Source organism: Lepidochelys olivacea (genome assembly GCF_965140295.1).
Source record: "Lepidochelys olivacea isolate rLepOli2 genome assembly, chromosome: 3".
Taxonomy (NCBI): Eukaryota; Metazoa; Chordata; order Testudines; family Cheloniidae; genus Lepidochelys; species Lepidochelys olivacea.
The window spans coordinates 186751075-186776229 of record NC_140413.1 but is presented as its reverse complement, the minus strand read 5'-3'; the positions used below and the strand labels follow the sequence as shown (position 1 = coordinate 186776229).

Genomic DNA, 25155 nt, shown 5'->3' with positions numbered 1-25155 from the left:
AGCTGCTTTCAACTATCTGAAAGGGGGTTCCAAAGAGGATGGCTCTAGACTGTTCTCAATGGTAGCAGATGACAGAGCGAGGAGTAATGGTCTCAAGTTGCAGGGGGGGAGGTTTAGATTGGATATTAGGAAAAACTTTTTCACTAAGAGGGTGGTGAAACACTGGAACGCGTTACCTAGGGAGGTGGTAGAATCTCCTTCCTTAGAGGTTTTTAAGGTCAGGCTTGACAAAGCCCTGGCTGGGATGATTTAACTGGGAATTGGTCCTGCTTCGAGCAGGGGGTTGGACTAGATGACCTTCAGGGGTCCCTTCCAACCCTGATATTCTATGATTCTATGATTAAACCTCCCCCTCCCTGTGGACCCTGCACAAGTTCTGCAGGCTCCAGGCCCTAAGAGGGGTAATGGCTCTACAAGTTCAGATTTCTTTACCCTCTTCTCCATTGGCTGGTTTCCTTGAACAGTTTCTGTCTGGTGCACCTATGGTGGTTCCCCCTGTTGTGTCTCTTGCGTCTGCTTTTTAGCCCTTATGGCCTGCTCCTTCACAGGGTGCTCTTGCAGCTTCCTTCATTCCTTCCTTACTTCAAGTGGTAAGTAGTTTGAGACTTGGGACTCTCTCTTTTAATACCCTCACACACACCCTCTGGTAGCTGGGGAGTGGGCTTTTCAAACTCTCCCCTTCCCTCACTCTTCATTTACCATCAATTGCTCTTCCCTCCAGCATCCTGTTGAACTTGGTTGCATTCTCTCTGCAGCCATTGGAGGGTGCTCATATGTGATCTCAAAATACTATAGCAGGCTCAAGTTACTGCATTCTGGGGCACTGGAAACTTCTCTGGTACTTCGTGATGGTCATTGCCGCCTCTTATCTCCAGCCTGGTCCATCAGTCCCGTTCTTTCAGTTTCTCAACTAGTAAAAGAAAATAGTATCTAGCGTCTTTTTTAATTTTTATTTATTTATTTCCTCATTACATATTTATGAACCTTTCTTAAATCAGCATTAAGTACATGTAGTATTTGTTTTAGATAACCTGTACAATATGCATGTCCAAGCTACAATTTACACATTTGCTGTTAGTTATTCTGTTTCTGTCTCACCCTGCTTCTGGGTTTTCCCAGTAGAGTGGGCTTTTTATCCTTTCAAATTTGTTTGTTTTACCTAACATCTACCAGCACAACATATTACTTTTGTCCTGTGAGCAATAACATAATTTTAAGCAAATCTCTACAAGTGGAGAAAAAACTGGGAAAACCACACTTATGCCAGCAAGGCCTTGGCGTAAGTGTTGTCTCATCTAAACTCATTCATTATCCATAACTGTAAATTATTATAGTATAACTAACAAGGATCTTAATCGTACCATTTAGCAGTTCCTCATGTTTATGTTTCGGTATCGTAATCCACTATGTTGTGTATATTATTCTAAAAAGTGCCACACCCTCAAAATGTCAGTATTTTCTTTATCTTCTTTAAACATGGGTTTTCAAAGGGCTTTTACTCAAAGTCCAACATTATGTTTGCAGATCATTACCAAAAAAAAATTGTATTAATTTTCCCTGTGTTGCATTTTGAGGGATACCTCTATTTTTGGGCCTTTTTATAATTGTTCCACAACAAACTTCTCTTATGATGTATTAAGGTACCCAGCACCCCAGCCTCATAATATAAAATTATCAGATTGGAATTTTGAACAGATTGAATAGAACATTGGTATCAGTGAGACAGTTATCTGGATCCCAGGGACAGTTGAAATAATTTTAGCAGTTGAGACTTGAGTAAGTTTGGGGAATTCGCCTTTCCAGATTTTTCCCTTATAGCAGATTTTCAAGAGATTTACCTTTTCAATTTGCAACACTTCTGCAACTAAACACAAGATAGTTAATTTAGCATATTCATCTCGTTACCTGTTACAAAAATTGTGGTCAGATGTAATCTTCAAATGAGCAGGTGTCATAAACTCTTGCTCTCATCAGTAATACATTACCAGACAACAAATGTCAAAATAGAGTTAAGCTTTTATATTGCCATATAAAATTATGTTAATAGCTAGGACTCTCAAGCGATTAAAAACATTCATCATGATTAATCGCACTTTTAAAAAATAGAATACCATTTAAATATTTTTCGATGTGTTCTACATTTTCAAATATATTGATTTCAGTTACAACACAGAATACAAAGTGTACAGTGCTCACTTTATATTTATTTTTTATTACAAATATATGCACTGTAAAAATGATAAACAAAAGAAACAGTATTTTTCAATTCACCTAATACAAGTACTTTAGTGCAATCTTTTTATCATGAAAGTTGAACTTACAAATGTAGAATTACGTACAAAAAAACCCTGCACTCAGAAACAAAACAATGTCAAACTTTAGAGCCTACAAGTCCACTTAGTCCTACTTCCTGATCAGGCAATCAGTAAGACAAAAATATTTGTTTACATTTGCAGGAGATAATGCTGCCCACTTCTTATTTACAATGTCACCTGAAAGTGAGAACAGGCGTTCACATGGCATTGTTGTAGCCAGTGTTGCAAAATATTTATGTGCCAGATGCACTAAAGATTCATGTCTCCTCATTTGACCACCATTCCAGAAGACATGCGTCCATGCTGATGACGGGTTCTGTTCGATAATGATCCAGAACAGTGCAGATCAATGCATATTCACTTTCATCATCTAAGTCAGATGCCACCAGCAGAAGGTTGATTTTCTTTTTTGGTGTTTTGGGTTCTGTTTGGATACATTGGAGTGTAGCTCTTTTAAGACTTCTGAAAGCATGTTCCACACCTCATCCCTCTCAGCTACTGTACATGCTGTCTTCCCTCTAGGAAGGGCAGAAGTAAAGACTTCACTTAGCCCAAGAATACTATGGGATTTGTGGTCAGAGTCCATAGATTGAGGTAAAGATGAATCTTAGAACTTCATTTGAAGGTTGGATGTCACCAGCCCATGAGGAGAGAGAATAGGATAGGTATAGGGGAGTTTTCAGCCTTCATATGAATGGTGAATGTGGATGTGATTGGTATGTTTGGCCCTTAGTGGTATGTGAATGAGAGAAGTGTCCTGTCTGAATTATATTTCTCACATAATTATTTTATTACTTCCTATAGTATCTATCCTTGTGGCAGATCTGAGGGATAAGATGCCAGATATTGTAATCTTTGGTCTGTAGTGGAAGGATGGACTCTAGAAAAACTGAGTGAGTTCCCCATATGTGGTGGCTGGTTCACCACTTGATGTGAGAATAATGGTGGTCTGAAGCCATTATTAGAAATATTGGTGAAATGGTGTGCTGTCAGTTTTAACAAGTGTTTGCCCAAAAATTTCTCACTTTGCCTGTGATAAAGCCTGTGCCCTGTGGATGCAGGTGCTTGCAAACAAAAGGAGTGGGGGACTAGGAAATATGTTCATTTGTTTCCACATTTAAATAATTATGCATTCTCATAACCAAGGTGGGAGGCAGCAGCACCATTTGGCAAAATAACTCCATATATAAAGTACCCTTTTCAGGAAAAGTTTATCCTTAATTCTTTAAAAATATATAGAGTATAATGTATAATTTGTAGAAATGAAAGCGTGGGCAGGGAAGCAGTGAATGCCTTGTAGCAGCAAAGGGAATCTTTCCTAAGGAAAATTTTTGAAATATCCATCATCTAGTAAAATGTGGCCTATTTTATAGACAAAAAATGTATACTTATGATTCCTTGAGATAAAAGTCCAGATGGAGATGGTTTACCATTATCCAGAGACAGGGTAAACTCTAACAGAATAAGAGGATAAGGAGATCTCCTCATCTTTCCTTCAGTTTGCTAAAATAATTTAATAAGTGGCCTCTCCAGACCATCACAATGCAGATAATGTAGTTAAGGTGATCAGGATAAAGGGACGCAGAAGCTATGTCTACACTACACACAGCGTCACCGGCATGTAGTGAATATGTAGCTGCACAGCACTGTGAAAATCAAGCTTCGTCCCCACTGTAGTGTTTAGCTGTATTTGTCAGTGAAAGACTTGGCAGTGGGGAAACACTTCAGGTGCTCCCCACTGCTGGAGTCTTTCACTGCAATGAGAAAAACCTCCTGCCTTCCCCTTGCCAGAGCAAGACTCCTTCCCCCTGACAGAGCCTTTCCCTGCTGCTGAAGTTTTTCCCTGTGGAGGAGAAGAGCTTCAGCACCAGGGAGCTGCCAAAGCCTTTCCCTGATGCCAGTCTGTACCTGCGGTGGGGAAGGGCTCCAGCAGGGGGAGCTGCCTGAGCCTTTCCCCGTTGCCTTCCCCTTCCAGAGCCATTCCCCACTGCTGGGTAAAGGTTCTGGTAGTGGGACATTACACTGCTAAAATTAGCAGTGTGGATGGGGAGACATCAGTTAGCCATTTCGGGTACATACTCATGTACATATCCTCACCCTTCAGGGGTGTCTTTACTCGCCTAAGCCATGCCTCGCTGGCTAACCTGCTATTTATAATTGTGTTCTACTCACTTCCAGTGGTGCCTCCTCCTGACCGTCCTGGGGAATAGCTCTGCCAGCTGTTGCACCCTCCTCTGGTTGTGTCTTCACCTGTCCTATCTTGCCCTGCAGCCCCTCTTACTCCAGAAACTGCAGCCTCCTCTTCATGACTCAGCCCTCCAGCTGGGTCACTACGTGGTTTCCCCTTCTAGGGCTTACCCAAAGTCCTTCCACACTGTCAAGATTCCTTCCCCACTCTGAACTCTAGGGTACAGATGTGGGGGCCTGCATGAAAACCTCCTAAGCTTACTTTTACCAGCTTAGGTTAAAACTTCCCCAAGGTACTAATTAATTTTACCCTTTGCCCTTGGAATTTCCACTGCCACCACCAAACTTTAACTGGGTTTACTGGGAAACGTAGTTTAGACACGTCTTTCCCCCCAAAATCCTCCCAATCCTTTCACCCCACTTCCTGGGGAAGGTTTGGTAAAAATCCTCACCAATTTGCATGGGTGACCACAGACCCAAACCCTTGGATCTTAGAACAATGAAAAAGCATTCAGTTTTCTTACAAGAAGACTTTTAATAGAAGTAAAGGAATCACCCTCTGTAAAATCAGGATGGTAGATACCTTACAGGGTAATTAGATTCAAAACAAAGAGAATCTCTCTAGGGAAAACCTTAAGTTACAAAAAAGACACACAGACAGGAATAGTCATTCTATTCAGCACAACTCTTTTCTCAGCCATTTAAAGAAATAATAATCTAACACATACCTAGCTAGATTACTTACTAAAAGTTCTAAGACTCCATTCCTGCTCTATCCCTGGCAAAAGCAGCATACAGACAGACAGAGACCCTTTGTTTCTCTCCCTCCTCCCAGCTTTTGAAAGTGTCTTGTCTCCTCATTGGTCATTTTGGTCAGGTGCCAACGAGGTTACCTTTAGCTTCTTAACCCTTTACAGGTGAGAGGATATTTCCTCTGGCCAGGAGGGATTTTAAAGGGGTTTACCCTTCCCTTTATATTTATGACACAGTCTCAGGCAGTCTTCTCCAGCACTGTCCAGATGGTGCCACTTCCCCAGTGGCCAGTATGAGAACCCGGACCCATCCAATGCTCCAGGTTCCAGTCCAGGGACCCTGTACCTGATAACTGTGGTATGCTTTCTCTCTGCCCTTGTTGCTCCTTCCCTGGACTCCTTCTTACAGCTTCTAGTTCACCCCACCCTTTTGGGTGTACCAGCTCAAACTCCTTCCCCCCAGGGTGTAAGTGTAGACTGCTCTCTATAGCTCCAACACACCTCCCTTCTTCCAGGGAGTGATTGCAGATTACTTCCCTGCAGCCCCCCTTCTGCTACCAGATCCTGGGCTTTATACAGGTCCTTCTTGTTCTTACCCAGCTGAGCTTCATTTAATCAACCCCTGCTCCCTGGCTCCTCCTCCAGGTGCAATCCTTTCAAGCCTTGTGTGGGGTAGACCTCCCATCAAAGGGGCTAAACATGTACGTACACTACATGCTGCTAGAAGAAGTATGTGGTGTAGATGTACACAAATACTTTAACTGACACTACAAACAGACAAGACGACGAAAAGGAGAAAAGCATCAACCACAATTTGTGATCAATACCATAAAGCTGAAGAAAGCAACTATTAGCAGCAGGCCACCTCAGTACAGCTTTAGGGACTTCATTAAGCCAATTTATAATTGTTTATTTTGTGTATACTGAGTTTATCTCTATTTAAGTTGTAAAACAAGTTTTGTAAGATTTCATAGAATCATAGCGCTGTAGGGATGGAAGGGATCTTGAGAAGTCATCAAGTCCAGACTCCTGTGCTGAGGCAGAATGAAGTAAACCTAGATTATCCCTGACAGGTGTTTGTCTAACCTGTTCTTAAAAACCTCCAATGATGGGGATTGCACAACTTCCCTTGGAAGCATATTCCAGAGCTTAACTATCTTACAGGTAGAAAGTTTTTCCTAACTAACCTGAATCTCCCTTACTGCAGATTAAGCCCATTACTTCTTGCCCTACCTCCAGGGGGCATGGAGAACATTTGATCACAGTACTCTTTAGCCATAAGATATTTGAAGACTGTTATCAGGTCACCCTTCAGTCTTCTTTTCTCAAGACTAAACATGTCTACTTTCCTTAACCTTTCCTCATAGGTCAGATTTTCTAAACCTTTTATTATTTTTGTTGCTCTCCTCTTGACTCTCTCCAATTTGTCCAATTTCTGTTATAAAAGAATAGATCTGTTAATAAATAAAATAATTGCAAAATAGGATAAAGGAACTCTCTGTGCTTCAGGTGAACTAGTGTTGTGAAGATTCCAGATGCCAGGAATAATCATGGAAGGTAGGATCTTGGTCACATAGCAGTTGAAAATACAGGTCAAGTGTGGAGCGACTGAGATGTTTCAAAAAATCTTCATGAATAGTTCATGATTTTCAGGAAACTTTCAAACCAAACAATATTTTCCATATTGAAGGCTATCTTTACAACAAAGTGGGCTAGATTTTTTTAATTTTTAGATTAAAGCTTATTTTAGGTGGGATAGAGATTGTAATATTTGCCAGATCTTAAATACAAACTTATGGACTTGATCCAGCTCCATTGAAGTCAATGAGAATCTTTCCATTGACTTTAACAGGTGTTAGATCGGGCCGTATAACACATGTGGAAAACAAAAATAATAATTATAATCTTTTCACTTCACCTCGATAAGAATAGTCATTTATGTTCATAGTCATCTCTGGATGAATTTTAATATGTTTTCCCCACAGTTGGAAGGACTTGAGAATGAAATTAGCCAAGAGAAACAAAGTCTTCAGAATAGTCAAAATATGAGCAAAGATCTGATGAAAGAAAAAGCACAACTTGAAAAGACCATTGAGACACTTCGAGAAAATTCAGAGAGACAGGTAAGTAACATAATCTTTGAAAGAAAGAGGACTAGTAACTTTTTTAATGAAAGGTTAAAATAGCCTTGGCGTAAACAGTCACAAAAATCAGTGGAACTGCAATTATAGACTCTGCAAACCTCAAAGATGAACTTTCTATATTTTCAAATAAAATGATGAGGTATTTTTTTCTTAAACTGCATTCAGAATCTTTCAAAAAGTCTTTTGCCATAGTCTGACTGGATGTTTGGATTTTTGCTGATATGCCTATTTCTACTATATTTTATTTCTCAAGATGTTGTTTTGGGAAAAGAATCCATTATTGGGTTAAATGGCAACCAGAAAGAGAGTGAAGCTAATAATGTATGTTGGTTTTGACTGTTTATATAATCTTAAAATAGACAAACTGATGTACTTGAAAATTTGTCTGTATTTACAGTTTATTGCATAGCCATCACCTCTACACACACACAATGTGTGTTATGTTACATGGTATATAATATAGTAGAACATGTTATAATATAGTAGAATAAACCACAGCAGAACTTTTGTTTTACCATATATTAAAGAGGAAGTGATGTATAATATAATCCATCTCCATCTGTTTTACCTCAGTAGACTGCTGTTTATGTATAGAAATAAATTATTTTTGGCATGGTACGGACCTAAATTTATAATTTTTTTTCAAATAATTAGATTAAAATATTGGAACAGGAGAATGAACATTTAAATCAAACAGTAGCTGCTCTAAGGCAACGGTCCCAAATCAGTGCTGAAGCAAGAGTGAAAGATATTGAAAAAGAAAATAAAATCCTCCATGAATCTATCAAAGAGACCAGCAGTAAGCTAAATAAGATTGAATTTGAGAAAAAACAATTGAGGAAAGAACTGGAACATTATAAAGAGAAAGGAGAAAGAGCAGAAGAGCTTGAGAATGAGTTGCATCATCTTGAAAAGGAGAATGAGTTATTACAGAAAAAGATTACCAATTTAAAAATTACTTGTGAGAAGATAGAAGCCTTAGAGCAAGAAAACTCAGATCTGGAAGTGGAAAATAGAAAGTTGAAAAAAACTTTAGATAGCTTAAAAAACCTTACTTTTCAGTTAGAATCATTGGAGAAAGAGAATTCACAACTTGATGAAGAAAATTTAGAACTAAGAAGAACAGTTGAATCTTTGAAGTGTACAAGCATCAAGATGGCTCAATTACAGTTAGAAAATAAGGAATTGGAAAGTGAAAAGGAGCAACTTAAAAAAGGGTTGGAGTTTATGAAAGCTTCTTGTAAGAAAACAGAACGTTTAGAAGTCAGCTACCAAGGTTTAGATACAGAAAACCAAAGGCTACAGAAAGCATTAGAAAATAGTAACAAAAAGATTCAACAATTGGAAAGTGAACTACAAGATTTAGAGTCTGAAAACCAAACTCTGCAAAAGAATCTGGAAGAATTAAAAATCTCTAGTAAACGCCTAGAGCAATTAGAGAAGGAAAATAAGCTGTTGGAACAAGAGACTTCTCAGCTGGAAAAGGATAAGAAACAACTAGAAAAAGAGAATAAGAGACTCCGACAACAGGCAGAAATTAAAGACAGTACTTTAGAAGAGAACAATATAAAAATTAGTAATCTGGAAAAGGAAAACAAATCTCTATGTAAAGAAATAGGTATATTTAAAGAGTCTTGTGTACGTCTAAAAGAGCTAGAAAAAGAAAATAAAGAACTTGTGAAAAGAGCTACCATTGATAAGAAAACACTTGTCACATTACGAGAGGTAATTTGACTAATTTCCATTCTTCTATTATCTGTCCATCATAAATCTAATACAGCTAAGTGCTGTGTGTCTATAAGATCATAATAGCTTTTTTAACAGTTGTAACATACAGAAAATATGTCTACTAGTAATTTCTGAAAAAATCATGTTCCTACCTTGTTGGTGTGCTTAAATTAATAGTATTTACATATTAAATATTGTATTTAAACTTTAATAATTATCATTTAATAATTATTATTTCACTCTGATACTGCTAAACTAGTTTGGTATTTTTTTATCCTCATGTTCAAATCAAGTTTAGACAGGAAGTCATGCAAAAAAAAAGGAAGTACACATCTAAGATGAAATCAGACTTGTATTTACCAGAAGTTAATAGTTGGGAGGAAGGAAGAAGTTATATTAACAGGTTGCACAAGCTACATGTAATCACAGAAATTTAGTGCATGGACAGTTTCCAGAAACTAAGTCTGCATTATTAATTTAACATTTTAGATTGATTTTTTTGTTTATTTTGGATAAGGATTTGGTGAATGAAAAACTGAAGACCCAGCAAATGAATAATGAGCTTGAAAAACTTACCCATGAACTTGAAAAGATAGGTTTAAATAAAGAGCGCCTCTTGCATGATGAACAGAGCACAGATGACAGGTGAGAGTGCCTAGACCAGTTTGGGATAGTTTGGCAAACGTTTGTTTTTCATTTACAATAATAAAATGGTTTTCCTTCCTACGGTTTTCTCCATATAGCATTTGTCATAAATATAAAGGGAAGGGTAACCACCTTTCTGTATACAATGCTATAAAATCCCTCCTGGCCAGAGGCAAAATCCTTTCACCTGTAAAGGGTTAAGAAGCTAAGGTAACCCTGCTGCACCTGACCCAAAATGACCAATGAGGGGACAAGATACTTTCAAATCTGGAGGGGGGGGGGGTTTGTCTGTCTGTGTGACACCTTTGCTGAGAACAGATCAAGGATGCAAGCTCTCCAACTCCTGTAAAGTTAGCAAGTAATCTAGCTAGAAAATGCATTAGGTTTTCTTTGTTTTGGCTTGTAAATTCACTGTGCTGGTGGAATTGTGTATTCCTGTTTTTGTGTCTTTTTGTAACTTAAGGTTTTGCCTAGAAGGATTCTCTATATTTTGAATCTGACTTCCTCTAAGATTATCTTCCATTCTGATCTTACAGAGTTGTTCTCTTATTTTTTTTTGTTCTTCTAATAAAGTTCTGTTTTTTAAGAATCTGATTGGGTTTTTAGGGTCTTAAAAATCCAAGGCGTTTGTGCTCATCTTGTTTATTCTCAAGCCTCCCCAGGAAAGGGGGAGTAAGGGCTTGGGGGGACATTTTGGGGGAAATAGGAACTCCAAGTGGTTGTTTTCCCTGGTTCTTTGTTAAAGCACTTGGAGGTCGCAGCATACTGTTCAAGAACAAGGCGAAGTTTGTGCCTTGGGAAAGTTTTTAACCTAAGCTGGTAAAAATAAGCTTAGGGGGTCTTTCATGCGGATCCCCACGTCTGTACCCTAGAGTTCAGAGTGGGGAGGGAACCCTGACAGCATTATTTTAAAAAAGACATTAAATAGAGTTAGGCCCAAAATGGGAGTGTCATTGAAAATATTATAATATTGTAATAAATGTTCTTCTTCTTCGAAATGTCCCTCTGGGTGCTCCACCGTAGGTATGTTTGCGTCTCTGCGCTGCTGATCAGAGAATGTTGGTAGCAGTGTCTGTTTGGCCTGTACATGCACTGTCCCCCACCTGTGCTCTGTCATGAAGCTAACCAGCCTTGCGCAGGCAAACCCTCCTTAGTTCTTTCTCAACTGCCCCTGGCTAGAGACGGAGCTTTAGCTGTCAGCTAGCAGATCATTAACTTCTAAAGACTTGCTACTTGTTTAAAAAGAGGAAACTACTTCTTAGTGTTTCCTTTACATTTCTTTATTCTTTTATTTTTTTAGAAAATCTTTCAACTTCGTTTTTTGTTCAATCCCAACCACCCCCTCCCATCTGGGGACCCCATGGACAGGGTATGCCTAAGGACCCACTGGCAGAGGCAAAGAAACTTTGGTAATGACAGGATAAGACAAAGATAGAGAACCTGCCTTGGGGAAGGCTCCTTTGGTATGGAAATCAACGTCAGTACTGTCTTTGGCACACGTTCTGCGAGGACTGCATCTACAACACCATCATTGTAGTCATCCCAGCACTACCAACCACTATCGGTACCGATGCCTATGGCATCACCAGACTTCCAATACTCAAGAGACCTTTCTGTTTCTGATGCACCGGACTCGCATCTATACCATGGAGGAACCAGCTGAGCAGCCTTCAGAGGCAACAGATCCTCTGGTACCAGCTTCCTCCTCATCTTCGCCTGATGAGGCGATTACAGGGCCCCCTCATCCAGTTCCGCAGGATGATGCTAAGGCCCATCAAGAGCTGCTAAGAAGGGTCACCTTGAATTTGGGTCTTCATGCTGAGGACCTGGAGGAACCCTCAGACTCCCTATTTGATGTCTTTAGCTCGGCAGCCCCAGCCAGGGTGGTGTTGCCTTTACATGGGGGGGGGAGGGGTAGCAAAGATCACCAAGTCTCTGTGGCAGACCCCCTCATCGCTGCCTCCTGTTTCAAAAAAGGCAGAACACAAGTACTATGTGCCTCCTAAAGCTCATGAGTACCTTTATACGCACCCTGCTCCAAGCTCCCTAGTGGTCTCCGAGGTCAATGAGCAGGAAAGGCAAGGCCAGCCAGGCTCCACCCCGAAAAATAAAGACTTGAAGAGGCTCGATTTGTTCAGAAGAAAGACTTATTCGTCCTCGGGTGTCCAGCTGCAGGTGGCCAACCACCAGGCCCTGCCTGGCTGCTATGATTTTAATATGTGGCAGTCCATGGCCAAGTTCGGGGATTCGCTGCCTGAGAATCTCAAGAAGGAGTTCCACGCAATCCTCGAAGAGGGCAAAGCAGTGGCCGGAGTGGCCCTCTAGGCAGCCTCAGATGTGGTGGACTCTGCGGCTAGAACCATGGCCTCGGCCATCTCGATCAGGAGGGCATCCTGGCTGCAGTCTTTGGGCCTGTCGACAGAAGTCCAACAGTCAATACAGGACCTCCCATTCAATGGCCAAGCTCTGTTTGCTGAACAAACAGAAACAAAACTGCCCAGGCTCAAGGACTCCCATGCAACGCTGAAGACCCTGGGCCTCTACACCCTGGGCCCATCCAGAAAGCGGTTCAAGCCTCAACAGGCCCAGGACTCTGGGAGCCAACCCAGGTCGGAACCTGCCTGTAAAAAGAGAATCATAGAATATCAGGGTTGGAAGGGACCTCAGGAGGCCATCTAGTCCAATCCCCAACTAAATCATCCCAGCCAGGGCTTTGTCAAGCCTGACCTTAAAAATATCTAAGGAAGGAGATTCCACCATCTCCCTAGGTAACGCATTCCAGTGTTTCACCACCCTCCTAGTGAAAAAGTTTTTCCTAATGTCCAGCCTAAACCTCCCCCACAAGAGCAGGGGTTACAGACCCCGGCCAGGTCACCAGCCACTGTCCTCTGCCCAGTTGAGTGCTATCAAACAACAGGGTGGCAAGCAGGGATTTTGAGGGTGCACCTGAGGGTGACCTACTAGCCTGTATCCCTGATCCTGCTTCTCTGTGCTTTTCCAACCATCTGTCTCATTTCCTCCCTGCATGGGCTTCCATAACTTTGGACCGTTGGGTCCTCAACACCATGGCACAGGCTTATACCCTCCAGTTTCTTTGTGTCCCCCTCTCCCACCACTCTTCCCTGTCCTTCAGGGACCCTTGTCATGAGCAACTGCTCATTCATGAGGTTCAGGGCCTTCTGCAGCTGGGGGCCGTGGAAGAAGTCCCTCAGGAGTACAGGGGCAAGGGATTCTATTCCCAGTACTTTCTAATCCCCAAAGCCAAAGGAGGTCTAAGACCCATTCTGGACCTGTGAGACCTCAACAAATATCTCAAGAAGTTGAAATTCTGCCTGGTCTCCCTAGCCTCCATCATTCCCGCCCTGGATCCGGGAGACTCGTATGCCAGCCTCAGTTTGAAGGACACATACTTCCATATATCAATATTCCAGGTACACAGACGATTCCCGCTCTTCACAGTGGGTCACGCTCACTGCCAGTTCACGGTGCTCCCATTCGGACTGTCTACAGCTCCGAGGGTGTTTGCCAAATGCATGGCGGTGGTGGCGGCCTTTCTTAGGCAGCAAGGTATCCAGTTTTACCCGTACCTCGACGACTGGCTCATCAAGGGTCTCATCTAGGTCTCAGGTCCAACACAACATCTCAGTGCTGGAGCTCATGTACTGTGCTCTGGGCCTGTTGATAAACGAGGAAAAATCAACTTTAGTCCCAGTACATAGAATTCGTCGGAGCAGTCCTCAACTCCATCTGTGCCAGAACATTTCTGCCGCAGGACAGATTCGAGACGATGGCGAGTCTGATTCCCAGCATCTCTATGTATCCCCTCACCATAGCCCGGGTCTGCCTCAAGCTGCTGGGCCATAGCGGCATGCACTTACGTTGTCCCTCATGCGAGGCTCAGGCTGCGACCCTTCCAACAGTGGTTGTCAACAATCTACACCCTGCCCAGAGACCATCTGGACAAGATAGTCATGATTCCACCAAAGGTACTTAGCTCCCTGCAGTGGTGGACCGATTAGGGTGGTCCTGGAAGGAGTTCCATTTGAGAGTCCCAACCCTCGGTATCTCTGATATCGGATGCTTCCGACCTTACCTGGGGAGTGCATCTCGGCACCTTGCGGACCCAAGGGACATGATCCCCAGAGGAGCTGACATTGCACGTAAACGTAAGAGAGCTCAGGACAGTTCACCTAGCCTACGGAGTCTTCCTGCCACACCTTTCCACTCAAAGTGCATATATACTCACGGACAATACAGCCTCGATGTTCTACACCAACAGGCAAGGGGGAGCTCACTCCTCGGCCATCTGTCAGGAAGCACTTTGTTTGTGGGACTTTTGCATCCAGCACGACATCCACCTGGAGACATCACACCTCCCCGGCATCTGAAATGCACTGGCGGATCGCCTCAGCAGGTTCTTCTTCTCTCCCCACGAGTGGTCCCTCCACCCGGAGGTTGTCCAGGTGCTCTTCTGAAGGTGGGGTGCTCCCCAAGTGGACCTGTTTGCCACCAGGCAGAACAGGAAGTGCCAGCACTTCCGCTCTCTCCAAGGCCTAGGCAGGGACTCCCTTTCTGATGCTTTCCTTCTGTCATGGGAGGGGGATCTGATGTATGCATTCCTGCTGATTTTGCTGGTCAGCAGAGTCCTAGTAAAAGTCAAAAGAGACAAGGCAAGGGTAATCATGGATGCCCTGTGTGGCCTCGCAAGCATTGGTTCGGCACACTTATGAACCTAGCCGTGGCACCCCCATTGCCACTGCCCAGCCGTCCGGATCTCCTCTCGTAAGACCATGGATGGCTTCTGCATCCGAACCTTCCCTCCCTCCACTTCACGGCTTGGTGGCTGAATCCAGAGGAAAGATCCTGCTCCAGCCAGGTACAGCAGGTACTCTTGGAAAGCAGAAAGCCCTCCACCAGAGCAACTTACCTGGCAAAGTGGAAGCAATTCTCCTGCTGGGTGGAGGAGCGTGGCATCTCCCCGACGGTCCTCTGTGCAGTCCATCCTCAATTACCTGTTCTACCTTAAGCAACAAGGACTCGCGCTTTCCGCCATAAAGGTGCACTTGGCAGCCATGTTGGCTTTCCACCAGCAGGTTCAGGACAAATAGGTGTTCTCGCATGACATGTCCATCTGGTTCCTGAAAAGAATAAAGCGGCTCTTCCCACCAGTCCTGGACCCGATTCCACAATGGGACCTCAACCTTGTCCTCTTGAGGCTCATGGGGCCTCTCTTTGAGCCACTGGCCTCCTGCTCCCTTTCACATCTGTCATGGAAGGTAGCTTTCCTTGTAGCCATTACCTCGGTGAGACGAGTTTCCGAGATTAAAGCCCTCACTTCAGAGCCCCGTTACATGGTTTTCTACAAGGACAAGGTCCAGCTGCAAACCCATCCTGCATTCCTGCTCACGGTGGTATCTCACTTCCATTTTAACAGGATATCTTTCTCCAGATTCTCTGTCCAAAGCCGCACTCAACTGCGGAGAAGAGGCGGCGGCACACCTTGGATGTCCATCGCGCCCTAGCCTTCTACCTGGAGCGTACCAAGGCCTTCTGCAAGTCGACCCAACTTTTTATCATGACCGTGGACAGGATGAAAGGCCTACTGGTGTTCTCTCAGAGGATTTCTAACCAGATCACCTCATGTATCCGGACCTGTTATGAGTTGGCACGGTCCGAGCTGCCACCTATACTAAAGGCCCACTCGACCAGGGCACAAGCGTCCTTGGCGGCCTTCCTAGCATACGTCCCCATCCAGGACATCTGCAGAGCTGCCACGTGGTCATTGGTACACATGTTCATGACGCATTATGCCATCACCCAGCAGGCCAGGGATGATGCTGGATTCAGCAGAGCTGTGTTCCAGTTGACACGTCCATGAACTCCTACCCATGTCCGGTGGCACTGCTTGGGAGTCACCTACAATGGAATGGACATGAGCAAGCAATCGAAGAAGAAAAGACAATTACCTGTTTCGTAACTGGTGTTCTTCGAGATGTTGCTCATGTCCATTTTATGACCCGCCCTCCTTCCCCACTATCAGAGTTTCCCGCAAGAAGGAACTGAGGGTGGAGGAAGCCAGCAGTGCCCCTTATACTGTGCCATATAGGCGCCACTCCAGAGGGCGCCAGAGCCGGTCTCCTATGGATATCGCTGAGGGAAAAACTTCCAGCACCACTGCATGTGGCGAGCACACACACTTTCAATGGAATGGACATGAGCAACACATCTTGAAGAACACCAGTTACGAAACAGGTAACTGTCTTTTCCATATTTCAGACATACTGTGATTCACCTCAGTGATTCACCAATACCTAACAATCACACTAGGCCAAGAGCATTACAAGTATGAAGTACTCCCTTTTGGCCTCTCATTGGCCCCCAGAGTATTCTCTAAGGTCCTCTCTGTAATGGCAGCCTACTTACGTTCCCAGGCCATTGTGATCTACCTTTACCTAAATGATTGTCTCCTCAGGACACCATCCTTCGCTGAAGCTGAATGAGTTACCGATACGATTTTGGATTTACTCAGAAGTCTGGGTCTACAAATCAACATAAAAAAGTCGACATTAACTGGTACAGAGACTAGAATTCATAGGAGCCAATCTCCACTCTGCCCGAGTGAGCGTGCTCCTTCCAGAACACAGATTTCTCTGTCTCTCCATGCCTATAGACAGTGCAAACCAGCCCTTAAATATCAACCAGACACTGCCGCCTTCTTCTGGGGCACATGGCTGCAGGCACATTTGTGATAGCTCATGCCAGACTTCACATGAGATGCCTCCAGTCATGGTTTAGCTTGGTTTACAGACCAAACAAAGACAACCTAGACAAAGCACTATCTCTGCCCACCAAGATCAAACAATCCTTGAATTGGTGCAGCAAACGTCTGCATGGGAATCCCGTTTGCACAGACTCCCTCATTACTACTTCTCACCACTGACACATCACTCATAAGATGGGGCGCACATCTCAACGACCTCACTGTACAGGGCAAATGGTCACCCTCCAAGGTGTGTCTTCACATCAACCTCCTTGAACTCAGAGTGGTCAGGAACGTAGGTGCTCACTACCTTCTGTTGATCAGAGGCACACACACAAAGGTCATGACGGATAATATAGCGTCCATGTACTACATAAATTGTCAAGGAGGTACCAGATCACCCTCCCTTTGTGATGAAGCACTAAAGCTATGAAACTGGTGCAGAGGCGTACCAACCAGGAGTGCACAACACAACAGTGGATAGTTTTAACTGCCAATTCCCACATGACCATGAATGGGAAATAGATTGGGTGACACTCCACAACATATTCCGATGATGGGGGATACCAATAATAGACTTGTTCGCCACTTAACAGAAAAAGAAATATCCACAGTACTGGTCCAGAACAGCCATCAGCCAGCACTTCATGGGGGATGCACTCCTCTTCTCATGGGACAAGGGTCTTCTTTATGCCTTTCCCTCATTCCCTCTGTTGCTGAAAGTCCTGTTGAAAATAAAAAGAGAGCAAACGTCATACTGATCACTCCCACCTGGCTGAGAAGGATGTGGTATCCTCACCTGTTACAACTGGCACTGTGTCCATAGATGATTCTTCAACCCACTCCTTACCACCTCTCGCAGAATGATGGACGCTCTCTCCATCCCAACCTGTGGATTTTCTGGCTCAAAGCTTGGCACTTTCATGGTTCCACCACATAGAAACATCCTGCTCTGCGGAGATACAGAAAGTGTTACTTCACAGTAGGAAAGTGACTTCCCATCATATTTACCTACAAAAGTGGACGAGGTTTCAGATGTGATGCCATTCCAGAAGAATTACCCCAAATACTGCCACTCTACCAATAGTTTTAGACTATTTACTGTCTCTTAAGAAATCAGGAGACTCTGTTAGTTCACTAAAGGTACACTTAGCGACAATAGTAACTTTTCACCAACAAATAGAACGGTACTCGGTTTTCTTGCACCCAACTATGAAGAGGTTCCTTAAAAGCATAGCGAACCTCTGTCCCCAACCCAGACATTCTACCCACAATGGGACCTGAATTTAGTATTTAAAGGACTGACGAGACAGCCCTTTGAAACCTGTGGCCACTTGTTCACTAACTCACCTTTCAATGAAGATGGCATTTCTGATTGCTATTAGCTCAGCAAGGAGGATAGAGGAGACAACGGCCCTGATGGTGCATTCTCCCTTTTCAGTGTACTTTCCTGACAAAGTCACACTCAGACCACACCTAAGGTTCACCACCAAAGTGACTTCCCCATTTCACATGAATCATTTCATTTACATCCCAACCTTTTACCCCAAACCACACCAGAATAATAGGGAAGCTGTTCTACATACTCTTGATGTAAGGAGAGCATTGGCTTTCTATTTGGACAAGACAAAGGCTTTTAGGAAATCTCCTAGGCTCTTCCTTTCCATTGTAGATAGGTCTAAAAGCACAGCAGTTTCAGCTTAGAGACTTTCTAAATAGGTCTAGAACTGTATCACACTCTGTCACTAGATTCACAGTTTAGCATCTCCATCCGCACTCCACATACACTCTACAAGATCGATTTCCTCATCAGTCGCCTTCTTCAAGGGTGTCTGCTTTTAGATCCAGATATCATAGGTTCAGTCCCAGCAGGTGACCTGGCCAAGGGTATCACTACATAAAGATTTCTCCCTTCTCCCTGGAGCATCTAGTTTAGATGATTTCCCTCCCATTTTAAGTGATTTTATTGGAGCTATAGACGTGAGTCCAGGAGGAAAATGAGAAATTACTTGTCCTTAGGGAGTAACTAATAGCTTTTTTCCATGTTTTGTCAATTCCTGGGTCCACGATCCATTGATGACACTGAATATATTGCTGACTCCTCTCCCGACCTCTTCATTGCTCCCCTTGCTTCCAAGATTAGTTGGACAGTTATAGGTGTTGCTGTTCAAAATAAATGTTCTTTCAGGGCAACACATATCATGGATGCTGTCCTAGCTGATATCACTATCTTTTTCAAGATGCCATTGCAGACACAATGGCTCCAGACTAAGTTGGAGGACTGCGGATGATGAATGTTTGTTTTACCCAAGAAATAGATTAGTTCATTTGGGATAATAACTTCTAAAATTGTCATGTCTTTGGATCCATTATTCTTACCCCTTACTTTCACCTAGAAGGTATCTGGATTGATTTCTGGTAGGCCAGAAGGTCACCATTTGTATTCCTGTAGTTCAGCCTTCACTGCTTAAAGTAAACAATCACTCATATAAAATCATAGAAATGTAGGGCTGGAAGGGACCTTGAGAATTCATCAAGTCCAGCCTTTTGCACTGTTCTAAAAAACCTCTAATGATGGGGATAGTAATAGTCTTTATCCACAGGGCTGTTTTCTATTGCAGAGTATTCCTTGTCTGGCTCCCCATTTTTTGGTCATGGAGATAGAAAATATTCCAGATATATCTAGTCTTTCTTATTTCTTGGGATGGAGGGTGGGATTGGCATTTTTTGTACTGAGCATTGTTAGCAGTATCTTAAAATCTTTCCTCTGTCTGGGCCTAATCTCACATAGCCTGATAATGATGACATTAAAGATTTTTCCGTCTGTTTCTTTGCACTTTCAAGCACTTAGGGTTGGATTTTTATCTTTAGACAAAGTGGATTCATGGTTCTTCCACCCCAATCTGACACTGAAGTCTCAAATTAGGTTAGAAGATGTCTTCGCATGTGCAGCCTCCTAATCCATGGAGGTTCATAGAATCATAGAATATCAGGGTTGGAAAGGACCTCAGGAGGTCATCTAGTCCAACCCTCTGCTCAAAGCAGGACCGATCCCTGACTAAATCATCCCAGCCAGGGCTTTGTCAAGCCTGACCTTAAAAACTTCTAGGGAAGGCGATTCCACCACCTCCCTAGGTAACGCATTCCAGTGTTTCACCACCCTCATAGTGAAAAAGTTTTTCCTAATATCCAACCTAAATCTCCCCCACTGCAACTTGAGACCATTACTCCTTGTTCTGTCATCTGCTACCGCAGAGAACAGTCTAGAGCCATCCTCTTTGGAACCCCCTTTCAGGTACTTGAAAGCAGCCATCAAATCCCCCCTCATTCTTCTCTTCTGAAGACTAAACATCCCCAGTTCCCTCAGCCTCTCCTCATAAGTCATGTGTTCCAGTCCCTTAATCATTTTTGTTGCCCTCCGCTGGACTCTTTCCAATTTTTCCACATCCTTCGTGTAGTGTGGGGCCCAAAACTGGACACAGTACTCCAGATGAGGCCTCACCAATGTTGAATGGAGGGGAACGATCACGTCCCTCGATCTGCTTGCAATGCCCCTACTTATACATCCCAAAATGCCATTGGCCTTCTTGGCAACAAGGGCACACTGTTGACTCATATCCAGCTTCTCGTCCACTGTAACCTCTAGGTCCTTTTCTGCAGAACTGCTGCCTAGCCATTTGGTCCCTAGTCTGTAGCGGTGCATTGGAGTCTTCCGTCCTAAGTGCAGGACTCTGCACTTGTCCTTGTTGAAACTCATCAGATTTCTTTTGGCCCAATCCTCCAATTTGTCTAGGTCCCTCTGTATCCTATCCCTCCCCTCCAGTGTATCTACCACTCCTCCCAGTTTAGTGTCATCTGCAAACTTGCTGAGGGTGCAATCCACACCATCCTCCAGATCATTTATGAAGATATTGAACAAAACCGGCCCCAGGACCGACCCCTGGGGTACTCCACTTGATACCGGCTGCCAACTAGACATGGAGCCATTGATCACTTCCCGTTGAGCCCGACAATCCAGGCAGCTTTCTATCCACCTTACAGTCCATTCATCCAGCCCATAGTTCTTTAACTTGCTGGCAAGAATACTGTGGGAGACCATGTCAAAAGCTTTGCTAAAGTCAAGGAACAACACGTCCACTGCTTTCCCTTCATCCACAGAACCAGTTATCTCGTCATAGAAGGCAATTAGATTAGTCAGACATGACTTGCCCTTGGTGAATCCATGCTGACTGTTCCTGATCACATTCCTCTCCTCTAAGTGCTTCAGAATTGCTTCCTTCAGAACCTGCTCCATGATTTTTCCAGGGACTGAGGTGAGGCTGACTGGCCTGTAGTTCCCAGGATCCTCTTCTTTCCCTTTTTTAAAGATGGGCACTATATTAGCCTTTTTCTAGTCATCTGGGACCTCCCCCGATCGCCATGAGTTTTCAAAGATAATGGCCAATGGCTCTGCAATCACATCCGCCAACTCCTTAAGCACTCTCGGATGCAACGCATCCGGCCCCATGGACTTGTGCTCGTCCAGCTTTTCTAAATAGTCCCAAACCACTTCTTTCTCCACAGAGGGCTGGTCACCTTCTCCCCATGCTGTGCTGCTCAGTGCAGTAGTCTGGGAGCTGACCTTGTTCGTGAAGACAGAGGCAAAAAAAGCATTGAGTACATTAGCTTTTTCCACATCCTCTGTCACTAGGTTGCCTCCCTCATTCAGTAAGGGGCCCACGCTTTCCTTGACTTTCTTCTTGTTGCTAACATACCTGAAGAAACCCTTCTTGTTACTCTTAACATCTCTTGCTAGCTGCAACTCCAGGTGTGATTTGGCCTTCCTGATTTCACTCCTGCAAGCCCAAGCAATATTTTTATACTCATCCCTGGTCATTTGTCCAATCTTCCACTTCTTGTAAGCTTCTTTTTTGTATTGAAGAGCAGCAAGGATTTCACTGTTAAGCTAAGCTAGTCGCCTGCCATATTTACTATTCTTTCTACACATCGGGATGGTTTGTCCCTGTAACTTCAATAAGGATTCTTTAAAATACAGCCAGCTCTCCTGGACTCCTTTCCCCCTCATGTTATTCTCCCAGGGGATCTTGCCCATCAGTTGCCTGAGGGAGTCAAAGTCTGCTTTTCTGAAGTCCAGGATCCGTATTCTGCTGCTCTCTTTTCTTCCTGTGTTAGGATCCTGAACTCGACCATTTCATGGTCACTGCCTCCTAGATTCCCATCCACTTTTGCTTCCCCTACTAATTCTTCCTGGTTTGTGAGCAGCGGGTCAAGAAGAGCTCTGCTCCTAGTTGGTTCCTCCAGCACTTGCACCAGGAAATTGTCCCCTACATTTTCCAAAAATGTTGGATGTGAGGTCTCTGCTAGTCTTTTTCTTTTTCACTTCTTTGTATAGTCTAGTCTAGTTCTCAGTTACAGTTGGAAGATTTTTTTATTTGCAATTTGATGTTTATATGGGCTCTCAAATAGGTAAACTCGGAAATTCTGGGGTAATCTCCCCCTCATATGATGGTGACTCTTTAAAATCCACTGCATCCTCTTTTAAATCCTTTTATTCTTGGTCCTCTGCTTCAATTCCTGTCCGGATGTAGCTGTGGCTTCAAGAATCACAGATAGTGTGTTCCATTTAATAAGCCTAATATGTTTTTTCTGAAATCAAGTTGCTAACATGTTCAATTTTGCCTTACACTTGGAGAAAGTGGAAATGGCTAACATAAAAATAATAAGAAAAAAATGAGCATATACTAATGAGGGAATAAGTAAAATGATTAAGCTATTTTTTAAAAAAATTAATGACTGTGACTTAAGTTTTTCTGAAATAGACAACAGTTCTTTAAGATTATCCGTCACTGACAATCCCAAGAGATATTGTTACAAACCTAAATATTTTAAATATGACCACTTACCCCTAAATATATGCGGGGTGGCGGGTGTTTTGTTTTCATGCTCTATAATATAGTAAAATCCTCCCAAACAAGGGCTATAAATATCAGGAGCTGAGCTGGGTGAGCAATTCACATGTGAACATGTACATGAAATAAGCATGCACGTGCACAATACTCTATTTCTCCTCCTCCTCCTTTGTGCCTCTGGTTTGTGAGCAAGCAGGAAATAGAAACTGATGCGAATCTTGTTCTCTAAATACTTCAGAGCACAGGAGTCTAATCAAGTTCAGTTCTGTGCTTCGCTGATTGAAATGGAGCCAAAAGAAAGAGTGCTCTTCTCACATGCCCACTAATGGTCCAACCAAAACCTGCATCTTTAGTTTGTGTGTTGCTGTTGATTTTGTAGATATGGTAGCTTTTTCTGTATCAAGGAATATATTTTAAAAGGGTGATGGAGGGTAAAATTTTTCAAGATGTGACAACTTTGACAACTATCCCTTAAAAAATATCTAAAGAAAGTATTGGAGGGCTCGAGTTTTGGTAATAGGATAATGAGACTTTCATCATTAATGTTGGGTCAAATCCAATCCATGTCCAATGGTACTGTACTTTTCTCTGCAATTTAATCAAAGGTTCCTAGGATTGAATGGGCATGGATACTGAACTATATTCACTCCTACACATGGTCCTGCCAAGACACCAGTGAAGCATGTTGGCAGGGAGTCAAGGAAGCTTACATTGCCACTACTAGGGCGTCAGTCCAACACCTTCGAGTGCTTGAACATGTTTATTCCAGTGTAGGCATGTGCATGCCTTGAGCACAGTCGCCAGAAATTTTTCCTCTAGTGGTATCTGTTGGGTCAGCTCTGGTGCCCTCCAGTGCCATGCACTCATAGTGCCACTATAAAGGGCCCTGCTGACCCTGCACCTCCTCGGTCCCTTCTTACCACCCATGATGATCTCTGGAACTGCTCTCTTTGCTTCGGCAAACTTTTCCAGTGGTTTTCACTGTTTTTTGTGGTGTATGTAGTTAAAATAGTTATAGTTAGTCAGTTTTAGTCTATAAGGGCAGACCTTTTCTCCTTCAGTTGGCGAAGTTCATCCACTCCCTGGTCATGGGGCATGCCTCAGTCACCAGGCTTCAAGCCCTGTGCCTCCTGTGGCAAGTCAAAGCCCTTGAGAAACCAGCAGTTGAGGTGTCTCAAGTGCTTGGCAGAGATTGACTGAAAGGACCAGTGCCAGATCTGTAAAGACTTCAAACCTTTCACAGAAAAAGGATCGAGAGGCGAGATTGAATGTCCCTTCTTATGGAGGCAGCTCTGAGATCCACTTCGGAACCAAGTTGCTTGGACTTGGCACTGAGAAACTCGGTGTTCATGCGGAGTGCTCCTACCACTGTGCGAGAATCTTGGCACCATTCCCCATCCCTGTTTCCTAAAAAGAAGCGCAAGAGGCAGCCGGCTGAGAGGGTTCAATCCCTGTCACTGAAGTCGGCCAGGCATGGGGACTGGGATAGAGTGAGAACTGTGTCAGGCCACTCTTCTACCTCGGCACCGCAACAGCTGGCCCTGCTGACTCTGGCTCCAGAGGTTCCATCTTCAGGCAGGCAGTGTAGTACCAGTATGTTTATGAGGCCGTCAACTCTGGAGGCGTTCACAGCAGCCAGGGACCTGTTCTTGTTGCCAGTGCCTATATCTCCAGCAGTGCAGGAGTTGGCACCACCGGTACAGTCAGACAGGGAACCATCTTCCAGCCTCTTCCCAGTATCAGGACCAGCGCAGACTTCACCATCACAGCACTGATCTCCAGCAACAATGGGGTCCACAGCTCCCTGGTCACCTTGCCCAGACCCTATGTCTTCAGAGTCAGAAGTGGGGTCACACTCCTCTCACCCTCGCAGCCACCCACACTACTCCCCAAGGCACTTCTACCCCACCATACCAAACACAGGGGTACCACCAAGTGCTTGCCCCTCTCATTCTTCGGTGCCAGTGCCAATGCAATGGCCCTTTTGGAACCCATACAGGTCCCCGTCCGTCCCGTCCCCCCGCGCAGGGTCCTTTCTCAAGGCACTCCTATTTGGTGGCTTCCATAGAGCACCACCAATGCCTCGATGGGAGACTCCCCATCTGGACTCCAGTACCGAGCTTCAAGAAGAGGGCCCGCGAGTTCCAGACAATATGGAAGAAGGGGTGGAGGGCCCTCAACCAATGCTGGCTTCCTCCTCCTCCTCCCCGAATGAGACAGTATTGGCAGCTGGCGTGTCTTCTCCCCAAGATGACCACAAGGCTCTCCAGCATTTGTTAAAGCAGGTGGCCTTGAATTTGGACATCCAGGTAGAGGTGGTCACAGAGTCCTCTCATAGCCTGCTGGACATCTTGACAGCGGAGGGCCCCTCAAGGGTGGCCCTGCCACTCAATGAGGCTATCATGGACCTTGTTACAGTTCTGTGGCAGACCCACTGCTTCCCTTCCCCCTATGTCAAAACATAGGAAGCAGAAGTATTATTTGTGAGTCCAAATTTGCAAGTTCTTATACTTGTATCCCCCTCCACGGTCCCCTGTAGTATCGTCCACCAATTAAAGAGATCACCAAGGGCAATTGGGGGCACTGTCTAAGACAAAAGACTCCAAAAAGTTGGACTTATTTGTCAGAAAGATCTACTTTACTGGAGGGATGCAACTGAAAATAGCAAACCAGCAGGCACTGCTGGGTCACTATGACTTTAATATGTGGGGTGTC

General features: G+C 44.0%; 1 protein-coding gene across 6 annotated transcripts in view; it reads left to right on the top strand.

The window, feature by feature from the left end:
- The window catches only part of CCDC88A (coiled-coil domain containing 88A), a 348165-nt gene that overhangs the window by 249273 nt on the left and 73737 nt on the right, over nucleotides 1–25155 (top strand). For all 6 annotated transcript variants that reach the window (XM_084624216.1, XM_084624211.1, XM_084624213.1 and 3 more), the window contains 3 exons: nucleotides 7240–7377; nucleotides 8053–9123; nucleotides 9644–9771. In XM_084624216.1, coding sequence (XP_084480342.1) covers nucleotides 7240–7377; nucleotides 8053–9123; nucleotides 9644–9771 — 1337 coding nt within the window. The remainder of the gene's footprint in view (nucleotides 1–7239; nucleotides 7378–8052; nucleotides 9124–9643; nucleotides 9772–25155) is intronic.